Here is a 17,583-nt window from a genome sequence, read left to right as displayed (position 1 = left end):
CGTGACAAGAACACTGCAGGGGCATGAGGTCGAAAGCACACAGGCACCTCAGGGGGACGGGGAATGGGGGGGCACTTCAGCAGGAAGATGGTACAACGCCACTGCTCCTGGAGGGGGCTCCATGCCCACTGCTTGGTCCCGGGGAGTGCAAAACCACAGTCTCTCAAGTGGGTGGTTTGCCCACTGCTTGGTCCTGGGGAGTGCAAAACCACAGTCTCTCAAGTGGGTGGTTTGCCCACTGCTTGGTCCTGGGGAGTGCAAGGACACTGGCCCTGATTATGACCTTGGCGGACGGCGGAGGCCGTCCGCCAAGGTACAGCCACCAAATGACCGCGGCGGCCATTCAGACATTTCCTCTGGGCCGGCGGGCGCTCTCCAAAAGAGCGCCCGCCGGCCCAGAGTAAATGCCCCTGCAACGAGGACGCCGGCTCAGAATTGAGCCGGCGTAGTTGCAGGGGTGCGACGGGTGCAGTTGCACCCGTCGCGTATTTCAGTGTCTGCTTTGCAGACACTGAAATACTTTGCGGGGCCCTCTTACGGGGGCCCCTGCAGTGCCCATGCCACGGGCATGGGCACTGCAGGGGCCCCCAGGGGCCCCGCGGCACCCCCTACCGCCATCCTGTTCCTGGCGGGAGACCCGCCAGGAACAGGATGGCGGTAGGGGGTGTCAGAATCCCCATGGCTGCGGAGCGCGCTCCGCAGCCATGGAGGATTCTGTAGGGCAGTGGTAAACCGGCGGGAGACCGCCGGTTTACCCTTTCTGACCGCGGCTGAACCGCCGCGGTCAGAATGCCCTCGGGAGCACCGCCAGCCTGTTGGCGGTGCTCCCGTGGTCGGTGACCCTGGCGGTCACCGGCCTCCAGGGTCAGAATGACCCCCACAATCTCTTAAGTGGGTGGTTTACCCCCTGCTTGGTCCTGGGAAGTGCAAAGCCACAGTCTCTGGAGTGGATGGCTTCTCCACTGGTTCTGGAGGGGGCCTTGTGCCCAGTGTGCTTCATCCTGGCAAGGAGGGGCTGAGTGGATGCCTTCTTCCACTGGTTCTGGAGGGGGGGCCTTGTGCCCAGTCTGCTTCATCCTGGCAAAGAGGGGCTTAGTGGATGCCTTCTTCCACTAGTTCTGGAGGGGGCATTGTGCCCTGTGATGCAGATGTTTTGGAGTGCAAGCTCACAGTCTCCCACCTGGGTGTCACAACAACAGCTTTTGCAGGGGCCAGGACGCACTGCAGCTCATGTAGTCACCACTACACACTGCTCTCCGGCGGTGACGGCTGCTCAGTGTATACCAGTTGCGTTGCAGGTGGCAGTGCAGGCAGTGGTGGTGGTAGCCTCCAGGCCTTCGCCTGCAGTCTCGGACGGCTGAAGTGCCATGACTGGTGTTCTGTACCCTTCCTGCCCTTGGCAGACGGTGGTGCCTCCTTGCTTCTGCCAGCTGGAGTCTTTGACTTGTCCTTGCTGGCTGGTTGTGCCTCCTTTACCTTGCTGGTTGCTGGCCCCTTCTTGCCCTTGCCAGGTGGGAGACCCTTCTTGGCCTTGGCAGGTGTTGCTGGCACACTGGCTGGGCTGACGGGTGCCTCCTTGGAGCCTCTTACAGCTGCAGAAAACACAGTGGCTGTGGACTGGGTGGCTGAGGTGCTGGGCTGGGTTCTGGCCACCCAGGCCCTAGGTGAAGGATGGGAGGGAAGGGGTAGGGAATAGGTCAATAGTGGTGAGGAAAAGCTTCTTAGGGACACTGGGGCGGGAAGAGGGTGAAGGTTTGGGAGTGGTTGTAGGAGGTGTCAGTCTGCTGTGTTTGGATGCAGGTGCATGGGCTGGATTCTGTTGTGAGGTGGATGCCTGTTGGGTGAGTGTGTGCTTGCGTTTGTGTACTTTGGGAGGAGGGGTCACAGACACAATGGGAGAGGACACGGGACGTGTGCATGGATGTGGGGGTGGTGACTGCCAATGAGGGGCGTGTAGTGATAGGCGTGCTGGTGATGGAGGTAGTGGATGAGGATGTAGTGCATGCAGGTGTGAGTGGATACGCTCCTGGGAGGGGGGGTCGATGAGGAGGAGGGGGACACAGTGGAGGCAGTGGATGTTGGTGTGTCTGCATGGGGATGGTGCTTTTGTGAGTGCCTGTGAGATGAAGTGTGGTGCTTGTGTTTGCCTGAGCCACTTCTGTGTGTTGATTTGGGTGATTGCTGGTCTGAAGGTGTGCTTGACATAGGCAGGGGTTTTGAGGGGATTGGGACTGGGTAGAGTCAGTTGGAGGGGGAGGCTGGACACAGGGACAATGGCTGCCATCAGTGCAGAGGCCAGAGCCTGGAATGCTCTCTGTTGGGCCGCCACGCCAGAGTGAATGCCCTCCAGGTATGCATTTGTTTGTTGCAAATGCCCTGCTACACCCTGGATGGTATTTAGTATGGTTGACTGCCCAACATAGAGGGATGTCAGGAGGTTAATAGCCTCCTCACTGAGGGCAGCAGGTCTGACTGGGGCAGGGCCTGGGGCGAAGGAGATGGCCACCCTTCTGGGTGAGCGGGCACGGGAAACATTCTAAGTGGCTGCTGGGAGGGCGGTGCTGGTACAGGGGGTGGCGGATGTACCTGTTGTTGGGGTGGGAACAGAGGTGTCCGCCACCGCCAGGGAGCTTCCATCGGAGGAGGAGTCGCTGTCGGTAGTGTCCCCTCCTGTCTCCGTCGTGGTGCTCCCCTCGCCCTCCGTCCCACTGGTGCCCTCACAGTTGGTGGATTCAGCCTCCAGGCCCATGTGGGGTGCAGCTCCCTTCGTCGCCGGTGCCTCTGCTCCTCCGCCAGATGATGCTAATGCAGACAGTTACAGGGTGACAAAACAAGAAGGGGGGGAGAGACAGCGGATACACTTGGTCAGTGCCAGCAACAACACTTCCATTGGCGTACACAACACACAGGGATCAGCCCTATGCACTAGGCCATGCACTACCAGTTACAATGCTAGTCACCAGCCCATGGGGTACAATGCCCAATGCCATTAGCTCCACACCTGAAACCCACAGGACCCAGCCCAGTAGTAGATGCCCACTAACACTATTGGGGTTGGAGTGCACCTGATCTTGCCCATCATTGAACATACCCTGCCATGTTCGCCCTGGCCTAGGGGCACCCACAGCGCACATCCCCCACCCAGGTAAAACCTTAACGCGTGCAAAGTCATGATTCAGATTCTGTACTCACCCCCCTTCTGATGGTGATGCTGTGATGCCTTCAAGCGCCCATCCAACTCTGGATAGGCCACCGCCAGGATGCGTACATCAGGCGGGTCAGGGTACGACGGGCACCCCTTCCTCATTGGGAGGCCAGCCCCAGCCGTCTTCCTTGCCCAGCAGCGCAGGTCCTCCCACCGTTTGCGGCAGTGTGTGCTCTGCCTGTCAAAACACCCAGGGTTCGCACCTCCTTGGCGATGGCACGCCAAATATCCTTTTTCTGATGGGCGCTGACCTGCAGAAAAAACAAAGCAAAAAAGAGATTAGTCATACTGTCCGAACTTTGTTACTCATGGCCCACCATATCCCTCCCATCCCCTCACGCACATACATTCCCCACCATACATGCAGCACTCTGCCCGGGACCCCTCAGACCCTCCCCTACACGGGACACACACAGCAATCAATACATTCATGGACCACGCATCATGCTCACAGTGTACTCGCCTGTTTGTCTGGAGGACCATAGGGTAAAGTGTACTGGGGTAGGACCCCATCCACTAGTCTCTCCAACTCCTCCGGAGTGAAGGCGGGGGCCCTTTCCCCAGACACTCGAGCCATTGTTGCTTCCAGACACAGGTCACAGCAGCACTTGCAGTGTAGTTCCTCTCCTGTTGAAGGTCAGGTAGCAAGTGAGTGAACAGATAGAAAATGGCGGTCAAGTCCGCGGCGGTGCATACCGTCACCGCCGGCGTACATCGCCACTGGCTCCTGGAACCCATAGGGCCCAATGATAACCAATGCGCACAACGCCAGCGGAATTACCTCATTTCCACTTGTCCCTCCTCACAGGTCAGGCAGCCGCCATTTCAGGGGGGCACAGGCCATGGCACCTAACTGCGTCACAGCAGACATTGGCACATCAACTAACTCTTGAGTTCACAGACAGTTTCTGTAAATGAAGAAATGCATATTAATATTGACATATGTGTGAATATGACCCTCTGCGCACTGTTTTTCACCCTAGAGTACAACCTCTGAGGATAAATAGGAGATGGAGACATCCCCCCCGTGTACAGACACCTGGTGGACCTGGCGACAATGGAGGACAGGCACATTATCCTGACCTACAGACTTGATAGGGCCACAATCCAAGAGCTGTGTGCCCAATTGGAGCCAGACCTGATTTCAGCTATTCGTCAGCCCACAGGTATCCCCCCTCTAGTGCAGGGCCGGTCAGTGCTCCATTTCCTGGCAAGTGGTTTCTCCCAAGCGACAGTGGCCATGGCATCAGGGATGGCTCAGCCAATGTTCTGAAATGTGCTGACCAGAGTGTTGTCTGCCCTGCTGAAACACATGCACAGCTACATCGTATTCCCCCAGGTGGAGGATTTGGCCACAGTAAAGGCTGACTTTTATGCACTGGGACATATCCCCAACATCATATTGCATTTGCGTGTCACCCCCCCCCCTCCCCCCCCCCCACCAGAGTGATGAACAAGTGTTCAGAAATGGGAAAAGCTTTCACTCTCCGAATGTGCAGATGTTGTGTTTGGCAGACCAGTACATCTCACATGTCAATGCCAAGTATCCTGGCTCTGTGCATGATGCCTTTATCGTGAGGAATAGCAGCATTCCATATGTGATGTCTCAACTCCAGAGGCACAGGGTGTGGGTAATAGGTGAGCCAATTGTCCCCACCCAGTTGATGTAGGTATATGGGTGTGGGTCTGGCCCTAAGGGTGAGTGTGTGGCTAACGGGTATCTTTTGAATATTTGCAGGTGACTCTCGTTAACCCAACCTCTCATGGCTACTGACCCCAGTGAGGAATGCCAGGACAAGGGCAGAGGAGCGTTACAATGAGGCACATGGGCGAACAAGGAGGATCATTGAGTGAACCTTTGGCCTCCTGAAGGCCATATTCCGGTGCCTCCATCTGACAGTTGGATCCCTGCACTACTCACCGAAGAAGGTGTGCCAGATCATCGTTACATGTTGCACAACCTGGCCTTGAGACGCCAGGTGCCTTTTCTGCAGGAGGATGAGCCTGGGAATGGTCGTGTGGCAGTGGTGGAGCCTGTGGACAGTGACGAAGAGGAGGCAGAGGAAAAAGATTTGGACAACAGAAGTACACTCATTCAACAGTACTTCCAGTGACACACAGGTAAGACACTGTGGGGGTCATTCTGACCCTGGCGGCCGGTGGCCGCCAGGGCCACCGACCACGGGAGCACCGCCAACAGGCTGGAGGTGCACCCACGAGCATTCTGACCGCGGCGGTTCAGCCGCGGTCAGAAGCGGAAAGTCGGCGGTCTCCCGCCGACTTTCCGCTGCTCGGGGGAATCCTCCATGGCTGCGGAGCGCGCTCCGCAGCCATGGGGATTCTGCCACCCCCTACCGCCATCCTGTTCCTGGCGGGCATGGGCACTGCAGGGGCCCCCGTAAGAGGGGCAAAGTATTTCAGTGTCTGCCATGCAGACACTGAAATACGCGACGGGTGCAAATTGCACCCGTCGCACCCCTGCAACTACGCCGGCTCAATTCTGAGCCGGCGTCCTCGTTGCAGGGGCATTTCCTCTGGGCCGGCGGGCGCTCTTTTGAAGAGCGCCCGCCGGCCCAGAGGAAATGTTAGAATGGCCGCCGCGGTCTTGTGACCGCGGTGCGGTCATTTGGCGGCGGAACCTTGGCGGACGGCGGAGGCCGTCCGCCAAGGTTAAAATCAGGCCCTGTATCTTCACCTTCCATTGCAGTTTTTTGTGTTTGACTTTGAACATGGCAGCCTGATTTCCCTATTTCTATGGCCACTTATTGTACCCTTTGGCATCTCTATTTTCAGATTTCTGTGCCCGACTCTAGCTCCTGGTGTGTTTACTGCTGCCCACTGCGGGTCATACCTATGTAAATATTACAGTACATTTGATTTGCAATGTTTACAGTTTGTGAAGGTAATACATTTGTCATAGAATTCACAGACTCAGTACTTGAATTTGTTCTAAGGGTGTTTATTTATGTGCTAATAAGTGTAGGGGGTAATGAAATGGGCTGGGTTGCTGATGGAGAAAAGTCCATGGTAGAGTCCATTCTATTTGTATCCCAGGTGCATTGTCCAAGGGGGCATAGGAAGTTGAGCAATGGCAGTTCAAGGTGGACAGGGTGACAGAGTGGGACAGAGGGTGACAATCAGGAGAGTCTTATTTTCTGGCAGGGGTCTTGGCAATGTTCTCTGGCTTCTGCCTGGATTGAAGGGAACGTTTGCGGGGTGGTTCTCCTTCTGCAGGGGGTGGGGTGCTGGTGGCCTGTTGTTCCTGTGGCGGGGCCTCCTGTCCACTAGCGCTGGCAGAGGTGGAGGTCTGTTCTTCGGTTTGGCTAGTGTCAGGGGCCCTTTGGTGTGCCACTGCCTCCCTCGTGGTGTTGGCCATGTCTGCCAGCACCCCTGCAATGGTGACCAGGGTGGTGTGGATGTCCCTCAGGTCCTCCCTGATCCCCAGGTACTGTCCCTTCTGCAGCCACTGAGTCTCCTGCAGTTTGGCCAGTATCTCGCCCATGGTCTCCAGGGAATGGTGATATGCTCCCAGGATGTTGGTGAGTGCCTTGTGGAGAGTCGGTTCCCTGGGCCTGTCCTCCCCCTGTCGCTCAGCAGTCCTCTCAGCTTCCCTGTTGTCCTGTGCCTCTGGCCCCTGACCGTGTGCCACTGATCCCGGGTCCCTGATCGTCCTGTATTTGTGGGGTGGCCTGGACTCCTTGTAGTGGTGGACACACTGCTGATTAACGTGTCCTGGGGACAGAGGGATGGGTGGGTGGTGTGCTGGTGTATCCTGAGGGGGGAGGCTCTGTGGTGGGTTGGGACTGTGGCTGGGTAACCGACTGTCCAGGGGTCCCTGATAGGCCAGGTTGGTCATCCTGATCCTGGCGTGCAGAGCTGCTGTCATCACTGTGGGCCTCTTCGGGGGGGGGGTGACTGGATGTGGCTGGCACCTCCTCTCCGGTGACGTTGAGTGGGGGTCCGGTGGGGATGTAAATGCAGTGTTATTGTTTCTGCGTGTGCCATCTTGTGCATGGATATGTTTCCCTCTATGGTTGTTATTAGCAAGGCATCTTTGGCTTGTGTGAGTTGTGCTTGGTTTGGCTAAGTGATTGTCACTAGCGTGCATGCTTTGGTGATGGGTGTCCATGCAGGTCTGTCATGGGGGTCCATGCATTGGTGTAGCATGCAGGGCTTGGTATTGGGATGGGTGGGTTGTTATGGCGGGGTATATGTGAGGTGATGGAGTGAGGTTAAGGGTGGGGGTATGTGATGGCATGCAGGTAGGGTGGGGGATAAAATAGTAAAGATTTGACTTCCCAGAGTCCAGTCCTCCTGCTACTCCTGCCAGGCCCTCAGGATGCATGATCGCCAAGACTTGCTCCTCCCATGTTGTTAGTTGTGGGGGAGGAGGTGGGGGTCGACCGCCAGTCCTCTGTGCAGCTACCTGGTGTCTTAGTAACACGGAACGCACCTTCCCCCGTAGGTCGTTCCACCTCTTCCTGATGTCCTCCCTTGTTCTGGGGTGCTGTCCCACTGCGTTGACCCTGTCAGCGACTCTCCGCCATAGCTCAATCTTCCTAGCAATGGACGTCTGCACCTGTGATCCGAATAACTGTGGCTCTACCCTGATGATTTCCTCCACCATGACCCTTAGCTCCTCCTCTGAGAACCTCTGGTGTCTTTGTGGTGCCACGGGTTTAGTGTGAGTGGTATGTGTGAGGGTGTGTGGGGTAATGTGTTGGGGTGTGTGGATGGTGTATGGGTGATGGTGTTTTGTGGCTCTGATTCAGTGGGTGCTCCTGGCTTGTCTCTCTCACTTGCCAAAATGTTTAGGTCGTAAAGGGATGTGGGTGTGTGTTTTATATTGGAGTGGGTGTGGTGTGTGTATGTGTGTCCGGTGTGTGTATTTTGAATTGTCCAATGTGGTGGTGTTTTGTATGTGTGTGTGTGTGTATTTTGAGTGTGGCGGTGTGTACTGCCAATAGTTTACCGCGGTTAAATGGCCGCCGTGGTGATTCGTGGGTCATGATGCTGTGGGCGTATTTCTGTTGGCGTAACGGTGTGGGTTTTGGTACCACCAGTTTATCACTGACCTTTGGTCTGGTGGACTTGTGTGTGTGTCTGTATAGTGGCGGATTTCTCTGTGTGGGTCATAATACCCGTAGCAGTATACCGCCGCAATCACGGTATGTTGGCGGCACTTACCACCAGGGTTGTAATAAGGGCCAATGTTCCTTCTGTTCTCACTATGTTGTCAGTGATTGGTAGATAGCTTAATTGAATTGTGGCAAGGAAATGGTTGAAATGTTTCATGCCTTTTATGTCCCTTAAGATCCATGGCAGTTCAACAGGACCTAACGCCAGCTGTCTAATCTTCCCCTTTGGGAAAGTGGATTCACTAATTTGTCAAACAAGTGAAGCCCTACCTCTGTGGCAAACAACAATAGTGGTTGTTCCCAAGATTTACATCCCCTGTATAAGGATTGTAGTCCTATTGCTGGTAACCCTGCTTTATTAGGATGAGAGCCCCATGGACTTATGTTCTTTAAATTCGACAGTGCAAGCACCTTTTAAGGTGTGTTGCTATACAATTAATGGTGCAACACAGAAAGTATTTGCCATCTCAGCAAAGAGAGCATTGTTGGTATCATTTTGAGTGTGGTCCCCTCCTCTACACTTTTGAGCACATTTGTCTGATGGTAGAACAGTGTACCTAAGACATCATACTTTTCTCACACAGAGACCAGATATATCACAGAAAGTAGTACAGGTTTCTATCACAAATGCAGAACATATTCAGCACTGACCTAATCAGTGTTAATCAGTGAAAGATATATAAACTGAAAAAAATGGTTAAAGTGACATTATTGGTAGGTATGGTAACACTGTCTAATTTTATGTAAAACAAAAGGATAGAGATTCAGTGAAAAAACGTTGACATGTTCAGTAACATCATTGTTGAGATTACCGGTGACTTGCGACTTACCAACTCAGGTCTCACTGATTGCCCACAATAGATCAGCTATGTGTAAAAGCTTTGCTACAGGGTGAAGGATGCAAATAGTAGGTGCTTACTCTCCTAAAGAGTAAAGTGTCTGGAAGGAGTAGTCTCTGCATGAAAAGTGCATAGGAGTGAAGACTGTATGCACTAGGTAGTGGCACATCCATGCTTGCTTGATTGCCTGCAAGAGGTAGGCTGCCTGCAAAGTGTTTGGTGCAGGGTGAAGACTGTTTCTTATACTCTTTCTTACTGTGTCATAGGTTCACTTTCTTATGTCTTCCATTTCAACAGAGTCTGGAATCATGGGGTCCTAGGTGCTGTCAAAGGGGAAGATTATGTCCATTCATTATTATAATATTTTTTTGTTGGTATGTTCCTTTATACACATCCATTTGAGGCATAAAGAGTTTTGCTGTTCTCATTGAGTATTGGCAGAGAGGGCGAATAAACATTTCTGCTATGCCATTTACCTGAGTCTGATATTGCAGAAATCCCTGACATGTCTGCGTATTGTTCGCCCGCTACCCTGAGATGTTGTGTAGCTTCATCTCCTGGAGATGTCCTTGAGTGACTGGCATCCTCTCAGGTTTCGAAATTCCAGCCCCTGCCAAGGTGGACTTGCTTATCTGTACTTAAGGATACTCAGGACATTATCCCACAATATCGATAAGACACTGATTTGCTGGAACGATAAAGAAATCAGCACTGCCCGTCTTGCATTGCTTGATGCAGTGACCTTCCTTCAGTGATGATGAATGTTTCTCGCATGCCCTCTACATCTGCTGGATGGGCCAGTCACTAAACGATCATGTCCTCAACCATGTTGTGAATTCCTGGATTTTAAATATAAAGATCTTCTCTTCATCTCATCTAATGGACAAGAAAACTTCAGGGACCTGTCAAGGAGATATATAGAACAGAATAGCAAGGAAAATAATCTGTGGGCCAGGGAAAACCAGCAAACAAATTAGAAATGTAGCAATCCACACAATCCACATTTGAGGACCAGTCATGTATGCATGCCATTCTATTACACAATGTATTAACGAACAAAGGCTTAAATCTGTATGTGCTACATTTTTATTCAGAGAAATGGTGCTGCATTAATAAGAATGTATTGAGTTGAGAATCATAATATACTGTTATTGGTAATCTTGTAATGGATCTGATCAAGGACTGTAATATGTAAACATTATTTAAAAAAGACAAAACCTAAAGGGACTTCAGCGTGACAGTGCAGCACACCTTAGACAAGCACTTTACTTATATGAAGCAATCTTGTCAAGTGTTTGTTTGCATCTGCAGGTCACGTTTGGCTTCAACGACCCTCTACAAAACTCTGGAGACATTAAACTTAGGTTGTCACCTGTATGTTGTCACGATGCATGTCACTCTCAATCGCCAGCCTCACGCAATCATTGTAAGGAAGCACTGTGCACACTGGTGTATACAATCTCAAAAGAGACTGATGAAAGTCTGAAAAGAGTCAAAAGCAGGAATTTTCTCCTGCTTACAATGAGTATCACGAGTTTCGAGTGAAAGGGGTCTAGAGAGCTTACTGAAAGATATGTAACGCTTGGCCAAGAACAAAAGCATTCACCACCAAAGAAGCTTTTAAGTGGGGAACATCAGCATCTGCTCGTGCACGGTCCCAGGAAATGGAGATTGCAATTATTAAACTATTGTGTGCCCCATCTTCAGCTCTCATTTGAAGAATAGTCCTTAGGTTCCAAAAATACATCTTGTCTTTTCCATTTGAGTCATTTGTTCTACAGCAATTGAGACCTTCATACTTAAGAAAAACCAGGAGAGCATATGTGAGGGGTGATAACATTTGACATGCCATGTGCATTATTGGGCATACTTTCACCGGTGGAACACAAAGCTGTCTGTGTCTCTGAGTTGGTGGGCTCACTAATGTTACTTCTCAGGAGATAAGGTGAAAAATACTTGTTAATTCTATTTTTTAGTATGCAATATTAAATAAATGCTGGTTTAAACAATGGTAACACCAAAGAATGATAGGACGTCTTGCAAATCTTCTAAAAGCAATGTTTCAGTATAATTATGAAATATCAGGAAAGAGCTGGAGCATTCCTCGAGATGCTGAATATAAAAGGTGAGAGAATAGAACCTGGGGTCCGTCACGTAGGGTGGACTCAGATGATGGAAGCCTCTACATCATTCAGGCAGGAATTATGTAATGTGAATAGTATTTCAGCTGTTCAGATGTGCATGGAGCAAATGTACTGTAGTCTTTCACTTGCAACTAGTTCATTCTGTATCAACCTAGATTGAAAGTCATCATCCAGTGGCCTAGATTTTCTGTACCTTAGTGCATCCCTGGGCACTTTAAGTATCCTTTGAAATCATTCCTCCCCTCTTGCTTCGCTGTCAACACATCTTGTCCTGTCTGTGGACACACAGCTGTTTGCTTATTCCACCTCATCCTCCATTGTATGCTTTGTTTACACTGAGTCAGGCAGCTACTTCCAGATGCACAAGGGACCAGGACTACAGCTTCCAGACTCTGCAGTCCTGTTTTGGAATAGATACATAGATATAATAACTTTACTAGAAAGGGATTGCTGATTGAGAAGCAACAACATTATACCACACCATCCTCCGACCCTTTGACAGTCTTTGTGACTTTCCTGCCAACGTATTGACAGATTTTCGGGACAGAATCAAGGGGCCCAGCAGAATCATCATATGCTCATCTTTGACCCAAAGTTTATATTGACGTTGTGGTTGCAGAGTAATCACAGTTAAGTTTGTTGTTTTGGATTGTGGCTTATTGGCAATTCTTTGGGCACCTGTAATGCATTTGGTTAAATTCCTGAGACAAGGTCTGAACTTATTTTCTTGACCAAGTGAGTACTACTTGTGCTGCATGTGGAACACCTTGTAATCCCACAGATAACCATTATCATCATTTAGACACCTTTGGACAATTTCTTAGAATTATTATCATGGCACCCTTCTGGTATCTGTAAAAAGCAAATTTTCTTGCTTCTCTGCACACAGTTTCTCTTTTGACTGATAACTTGCCTCAGTCTCTAAGTATGATGGGGCAGCTGAATGGCTATGTCACCTAGATATCAAAAAGTGAAAACTGGAAATAGTCACTCTTTGCGAGCAACCACGATACAGAATTGAATCTTGAGTAGTGCCCAGTCAACCTGTACATACTGGGAGTTTGAAACACTTCAGCGCAGGCCTCAAATTCTAATATCACCAAAGTAGAGAGCTTATGCAGAAATCCAATTGTTTAAAAAATGTAGCCAGAAAAGATATGGTCAGGCATTGAAAAAGCTAAAGGGATGTGGGCAGTAGCCCCTTCTGAATCAAATGTATTTCCCAATTAAGGGGAGGAGTAGATTTTTATTAAATCTCGTATTTGACTTAATGAATTGTGTCGAGAGGTTTATTCCTAGATTGAAAAATACTAGAACAGGTTTTAAAAAGATGCATGCCTTTGATATAACTCTTCCTCTGTAAAAGCCTCTTTATCCCATTGTAAAGACAGAGCAGATAGTATTTAGGTCTTCTAGCAATCAAGTTTACATCCGGGATTCTAGGGAAACTCCTCACCGTCATCTGTGATTGCTGACAGAGCCCAGAATGGCCCAATCAGTATATATGGTAATGTCATCTGTGTAAAGTGTGACAGCAATGCTTTCCTCTCCCAATCATCTGACGGGCAAAGAGCCTTTTTGACAGAAATTGAACAATGGGAGGAAGGCTCAGAAAGATTGCACAAATCACTGGAAAGAGAGGAAATGCCTGCTGAGGTCCCTACTCATTTGGAATTACTTCCCATTTTATCAAGTGCATACTGCTACATATAATTCCCTATAAATAAGGCATCTGACTAGGTTGTTTGACCATATCAGCTTTTTAAAATGTTGTTGCGGAGGCGGTTGGAGCTCATCCACTCAGACTAACAAACATACATCTATATTAATATCGATTTCGGTGGCGTAGCCTAGAATAGAACCATGCCACCAACTGTGTACAATCTGTTGTAGTTTAGTGTTAATCAGATTTGGTATGATTTTAGCATATCATTTGGTATAATTATTGTGCAATGAAATCATTTGAATGGAGAAATCTTTTATGATGGCTTTTTTTTTTTTTTTTATTAAAACCATTCACTTGACTCTACAATACTGGAGCGTCTGCACCAGCTATGATGGATGTGCTGGTGGGCCCTCTGCATCAGGTCTAGTGCAACTGTCCTCAAGGTATTGCTTAGCATTTTATATAGCTCAGCTGGAATAAAATCTAGCCGCTTCGCATTCGTGAGTGCCAGGTAATTTAAAGCACCTCCTCCAAAGTTACTCTGAGCTCCAGAGCAGCAGCGTTGACTGCTGAGATACCTCGGAGTTTGCTTTAAGCCAGAAGTGTGATGCAGTGCAACCCTCACTGAGCACCTGTACCTCATCGCTTTATTTTCTAAATTCCTGTGTTTCATTATTCACGTTATATCCTCCATGTACGAGCCTTAACTTTCATCAATTGTAAAAGCACTTGAAGATGATTGAGATCAACATTGTGGCCTGTCCCCAAATTGCATAAGTATGTCATAAAGTGATGACTTGCTTACAAGAGAATCTTGTTCCTATATACCCAATTTTGCAGCCCCGAATAAAAGCTTAGGCTCCATTCCAGGCTGTGGCAATCAAATCTCCGACGAGATTTCCTCATATTTGTAGTTAATAAACCAGTGTTATGATACAAATGAGAATAAAGTGTTTTCGAAAGTCCAACAATGGCCTTCCTATGCACTTGTAATGTCAAAGGTCAGAGGAGCATGATCAATAATGACCATGGAATTTATGCACATCTGTCCCTACTCAACAAATTGGGAGACTCTGCAATCAGATCCTTGCAATTTTAGTGGGCATGCAAATACAAATAACAATCGTTCTATCTTTATTAAATGAATAATGAGCCTTTACACTTTCTAATCTATATGGATCTGCCCTTGTTAATGTAGTGTGGTTAAGCTTGCAATCCATTGATAGGTTTAAATAATCAGAAAACCGAAAGAGCCTTTCCCAACCTGCACTTTCATACATGTTTATATAACTATTTGGGGTTGTTAGTATTTAGTCCTTATATAGAACAAATGACACATGAGCCATTCTTTGCCTGGTTGTAGACCTGTCACCTCTAGCATCTTGTAAGGATCAATAAATTGTCCACGAGAGGATAGTACTATTCATCCCAAGCCAGGTTTCCATCCCGAAGAGAGATGGCCCAAAAGAGACCTATTATAGAAAGTAGCCTACAATTTTTGTATGAAATATAGGTCTTTGGTATCCACAAAGGCTTGGGCCTCTTAATTGTAATGGTATCTGAAACTGTCTGCCACTTTCCTGCACTGTTGAAGCTGTTATATTTACATGGAAAAATGTGAAATGTATGAAATGTATTCTGATGTGCATTTTGTCCCCTTTTTTATTTGGTACTCTGCTACCCCAAATGGCCCTAACCCAGCCACTTCCAGAGGAATCGCTCCCAAACAGCTGCCACTAACAGCCGTTAGAAATCTGCCCTGGACCCCACTCTTGTCCTCCTTGTACACCTTATTACCACCTGAAGTCTAAAAATCATCTTAAAACCCATCCTTCAAGGAATGTGAGAAACAACTAATTACAACATTAAGGGTACCTCCACCTAACATGCGAGAATAGGCTAGATAATTGTAAACTCCCAGCCAATACTGTTACTCCAGATTGAGTAAAACTAAACGGGGACCAAAAAGAAGACAAAAAGGGAGCGGTGCATTAAAGCAGAATAGACCTTTCAGTCAGTACCAAAGTAGGTATGGGTCATTTGGGCCCCATTTGTCGAAATCATGACGGCATTGTCCAGTCCTTCTGAGTAGCAAAAATAATAATAATTTTCTTTGTGGGCAATCTTCAGCCTGGATGACTCTTGTAAATATAAGTGGCCTAAAGTTCACTGTTGAGTAACTGTTTCTTTAGCAAAATCACTTCTTGCATAAAGAATGATCCATGCATACTGCCGGTCTGATTCGCCCGAAATTGTTCATATAGCAAAACATTGGCAACATAGATAGACAACACCAGATGATTGGTTTTGTCTCAAAGCAAAGTATGAGGTAACATGATGGGTGTGAAAAATGGTCATGTTCTTAAATCTACTGTTTCCATGGGGGAAATCGATCAGAAACAGTGGCTCACTGAAAGTCTTGGGGTAGTTTCCATTTACCCTATCCCGCAAAATTGGAAATGCCTTTTTTAGCTTCAGGTTTCTACTTAGTAGAAACCACTTTGATTTCATCAATTTTAGTTTCAGTCAGGTAGATCTGTAAGTTCACTTTTTGAGCAATTGGTTTTAAGAGTTTTTTGTGTATTATAAGTAGCCAATTTGGTCCCATTTAAGTTCACTGTTTCTCTTCACGATGTAATGAAAATGGAGGAGTTAATTGCTTTTATTGGCCAATGAATTCTGTCAGAAGGATTGTACCTTAGTGCAGTTTGAAGAGGAAGATAGGTGGGGGCACACAGTTAACTATTTTTGTCCATGCTGTTTTGAATCTAAATAATTATTGATTGAGGTGTACCCCCGTTCTGGGGCTGTCCTTTCACACAGGGATTTGCAGACTGATCTTTCAGCCATGACTGAAACTAATTTTCCAGAAGTTGTTAATTACGGACAATAAATAGCTCTACCACCTAATCAGTGTTAGGGATATGAAATGAGAGTCAACTGGGAAGACGGGTTGAAAAACTTCTGTATCCTCTAAAAATGCTACATTCTCCTATGTGTGTGACCTCAGCTGTTGAGGTAACACCACATTAAAATATCTTGGAGAAATGACAAAATGCCTACAAATGTCTTCAAGGATCTGTGCCTTCACTGGTATTAGCAGCAGGTATGCTGAGAGCCATAGAATAAAACAAATTAGGTTACTTGTCAGTTCCATTGTATAATATGTCTTCTGAAAGCAAGACAAATGTAGGTTGGTTATACATCACATTAAAATACTGTTTGTTTGGATTGTTTGATACTCTATAGACTTTCTCTTCGGAAACTGAGCTATTTTATTTATACACTTTATTTTAGTACAGTGCTTGCAAAGCCTATTAAACCTATTGATCGTAAATCAGTCCATCAAATCTGCTCCGGCCAAGTTGTACTGAATGTGGGTACTGCAGTGAAAGAACTGGTGGAGAACAGTTTAGATGCTGGCGCCACTAGTATTGGTAAGTTTGAACCTTTAGATATTTCCATTTTATTTGTATTCCTGCTGTTACCACATGCTGTGCTTTTAATATCAACTATAATATACTATAATATAAAATCACAAAAACCTTTATTAAAGAATGAGAGGAAAAATATTTCTAAAGTGTTCTTCGACCCAAGAATAATATGTCCTGGCATGAATTTGCTAATCAACTAATCTCAGGGTAGATAGTGGTAGATTTAAAGACATTTGAGGAGCCAGATTTTGAGATTCTTAAGTAAAAGATAACTGTATGTCAGCCCTTCAAGGCAAAGGCAGGTTCAAGCCTTGGTGGTGAGAAATAAATAGCATGTCTATACTGCACGACATGATGCACTGCAGGATTACCACAAGGTTAGCTACAGAAGAGCAGTGGATCTGATTACGAGGTAATTGGATGAACTGGTGTTGACTAGAAATGGAAACTGTGTTAAGAATGGCTGCATGGGGGCGTGGTCAAGATGGCGGCTGAGACGGACGCTTAGACAACAGCTCCGCCTCGTGCCTAAGAAATAATCCTGCGGGACTTCGCCATTTCACTAGCCACACAAAATTAAGTGTGGTGGAGGCACTCTGAGGGGGTCTTGAACCGCCCAGGGTTGGAAATCGGCACCTGGAGCCGGTGGACCAGACACATGGGAGCACAGCACGTGGGGTGGCCGGAACCTACTGCTTAACCTGAGGCTTCCCAGGAGACGGACGCGTGGGCAGCCCTACAATCAAACGCTGCCCCACTGGTGCTGAGGGTGCTTTGTGGCCTGGGCCGGCAGAGAACCTGATGGGGCCGCTGTTGCAGTGCGGGGCCTAGTGAGTACACTCGGGGGTGCTTTGCTGATGGAAGGAGGCTGTCCGTTGGATGTGTCGCGGGAGCGGCGCCACATGGCATGAGGTATACAACTATAGGTGCTGCGGAGCCGCTGCTACTCCTGGTGGGGTGCCATCGTAACTGGACCTACCTGTTCCCTGTGCCGCGCTCTGGCCTCCTACACTGTAGTGCACGACGACGATGCGCCCTGTCTCCCGAGGTGCTGAATTCCAGACATCGCACATCGTGGGCCACGGCTGCGGAGCACCGAGGTAATCGACGACTCTGGTGACTGTAGGCCGAAGCTCTGGGCGAGAGTGGCTGTGTGA

General features: G+C 48.4%; 1 protein-coding gene across 1 annotated transcript in view; it reads left to right on the top strand.

Annotated features, from left to right (window-relative positions):
• Positions 1 to 17,583, top strand: part of PMS2 (PMS1 homolog 2, mismatch repair system component) — a 121,518-nt gene that overhangs the window by 8,396 nt on the left and 95,539 nt on the right. The window contains exon 2 of the mRNA XM_069210154.1: positions 16,290 to 16,429. Coding sequence (XP_069066255.1) covers positions 16,290 to 16,429 — 140 coding nt within the window. The remainder of the gene's footprint in view (positions 1 to 16,289; positions 16,430 to 17,583) is intronic.

This window comes from Pleurodeles waltl, chromosome 10, assembly GCF_031143425.1.
Source record: "Pleurodeles waltl isolate 20211129_DDA chromosome 10, aPleWal1.hap1.20221129, whole genome shotgun sequence".
In the NCBI taxonomy this organism is placed as follows: domain Eukaryota; kingdom Metazoa; phylum Chordata; class Amphibia; order Caudata; family Salamandridae; genus Pleurodeles; species Pleurodeles waltl.
This window is presented reverse-complemented; position numbering and strand designations above follow the sequence as displayed.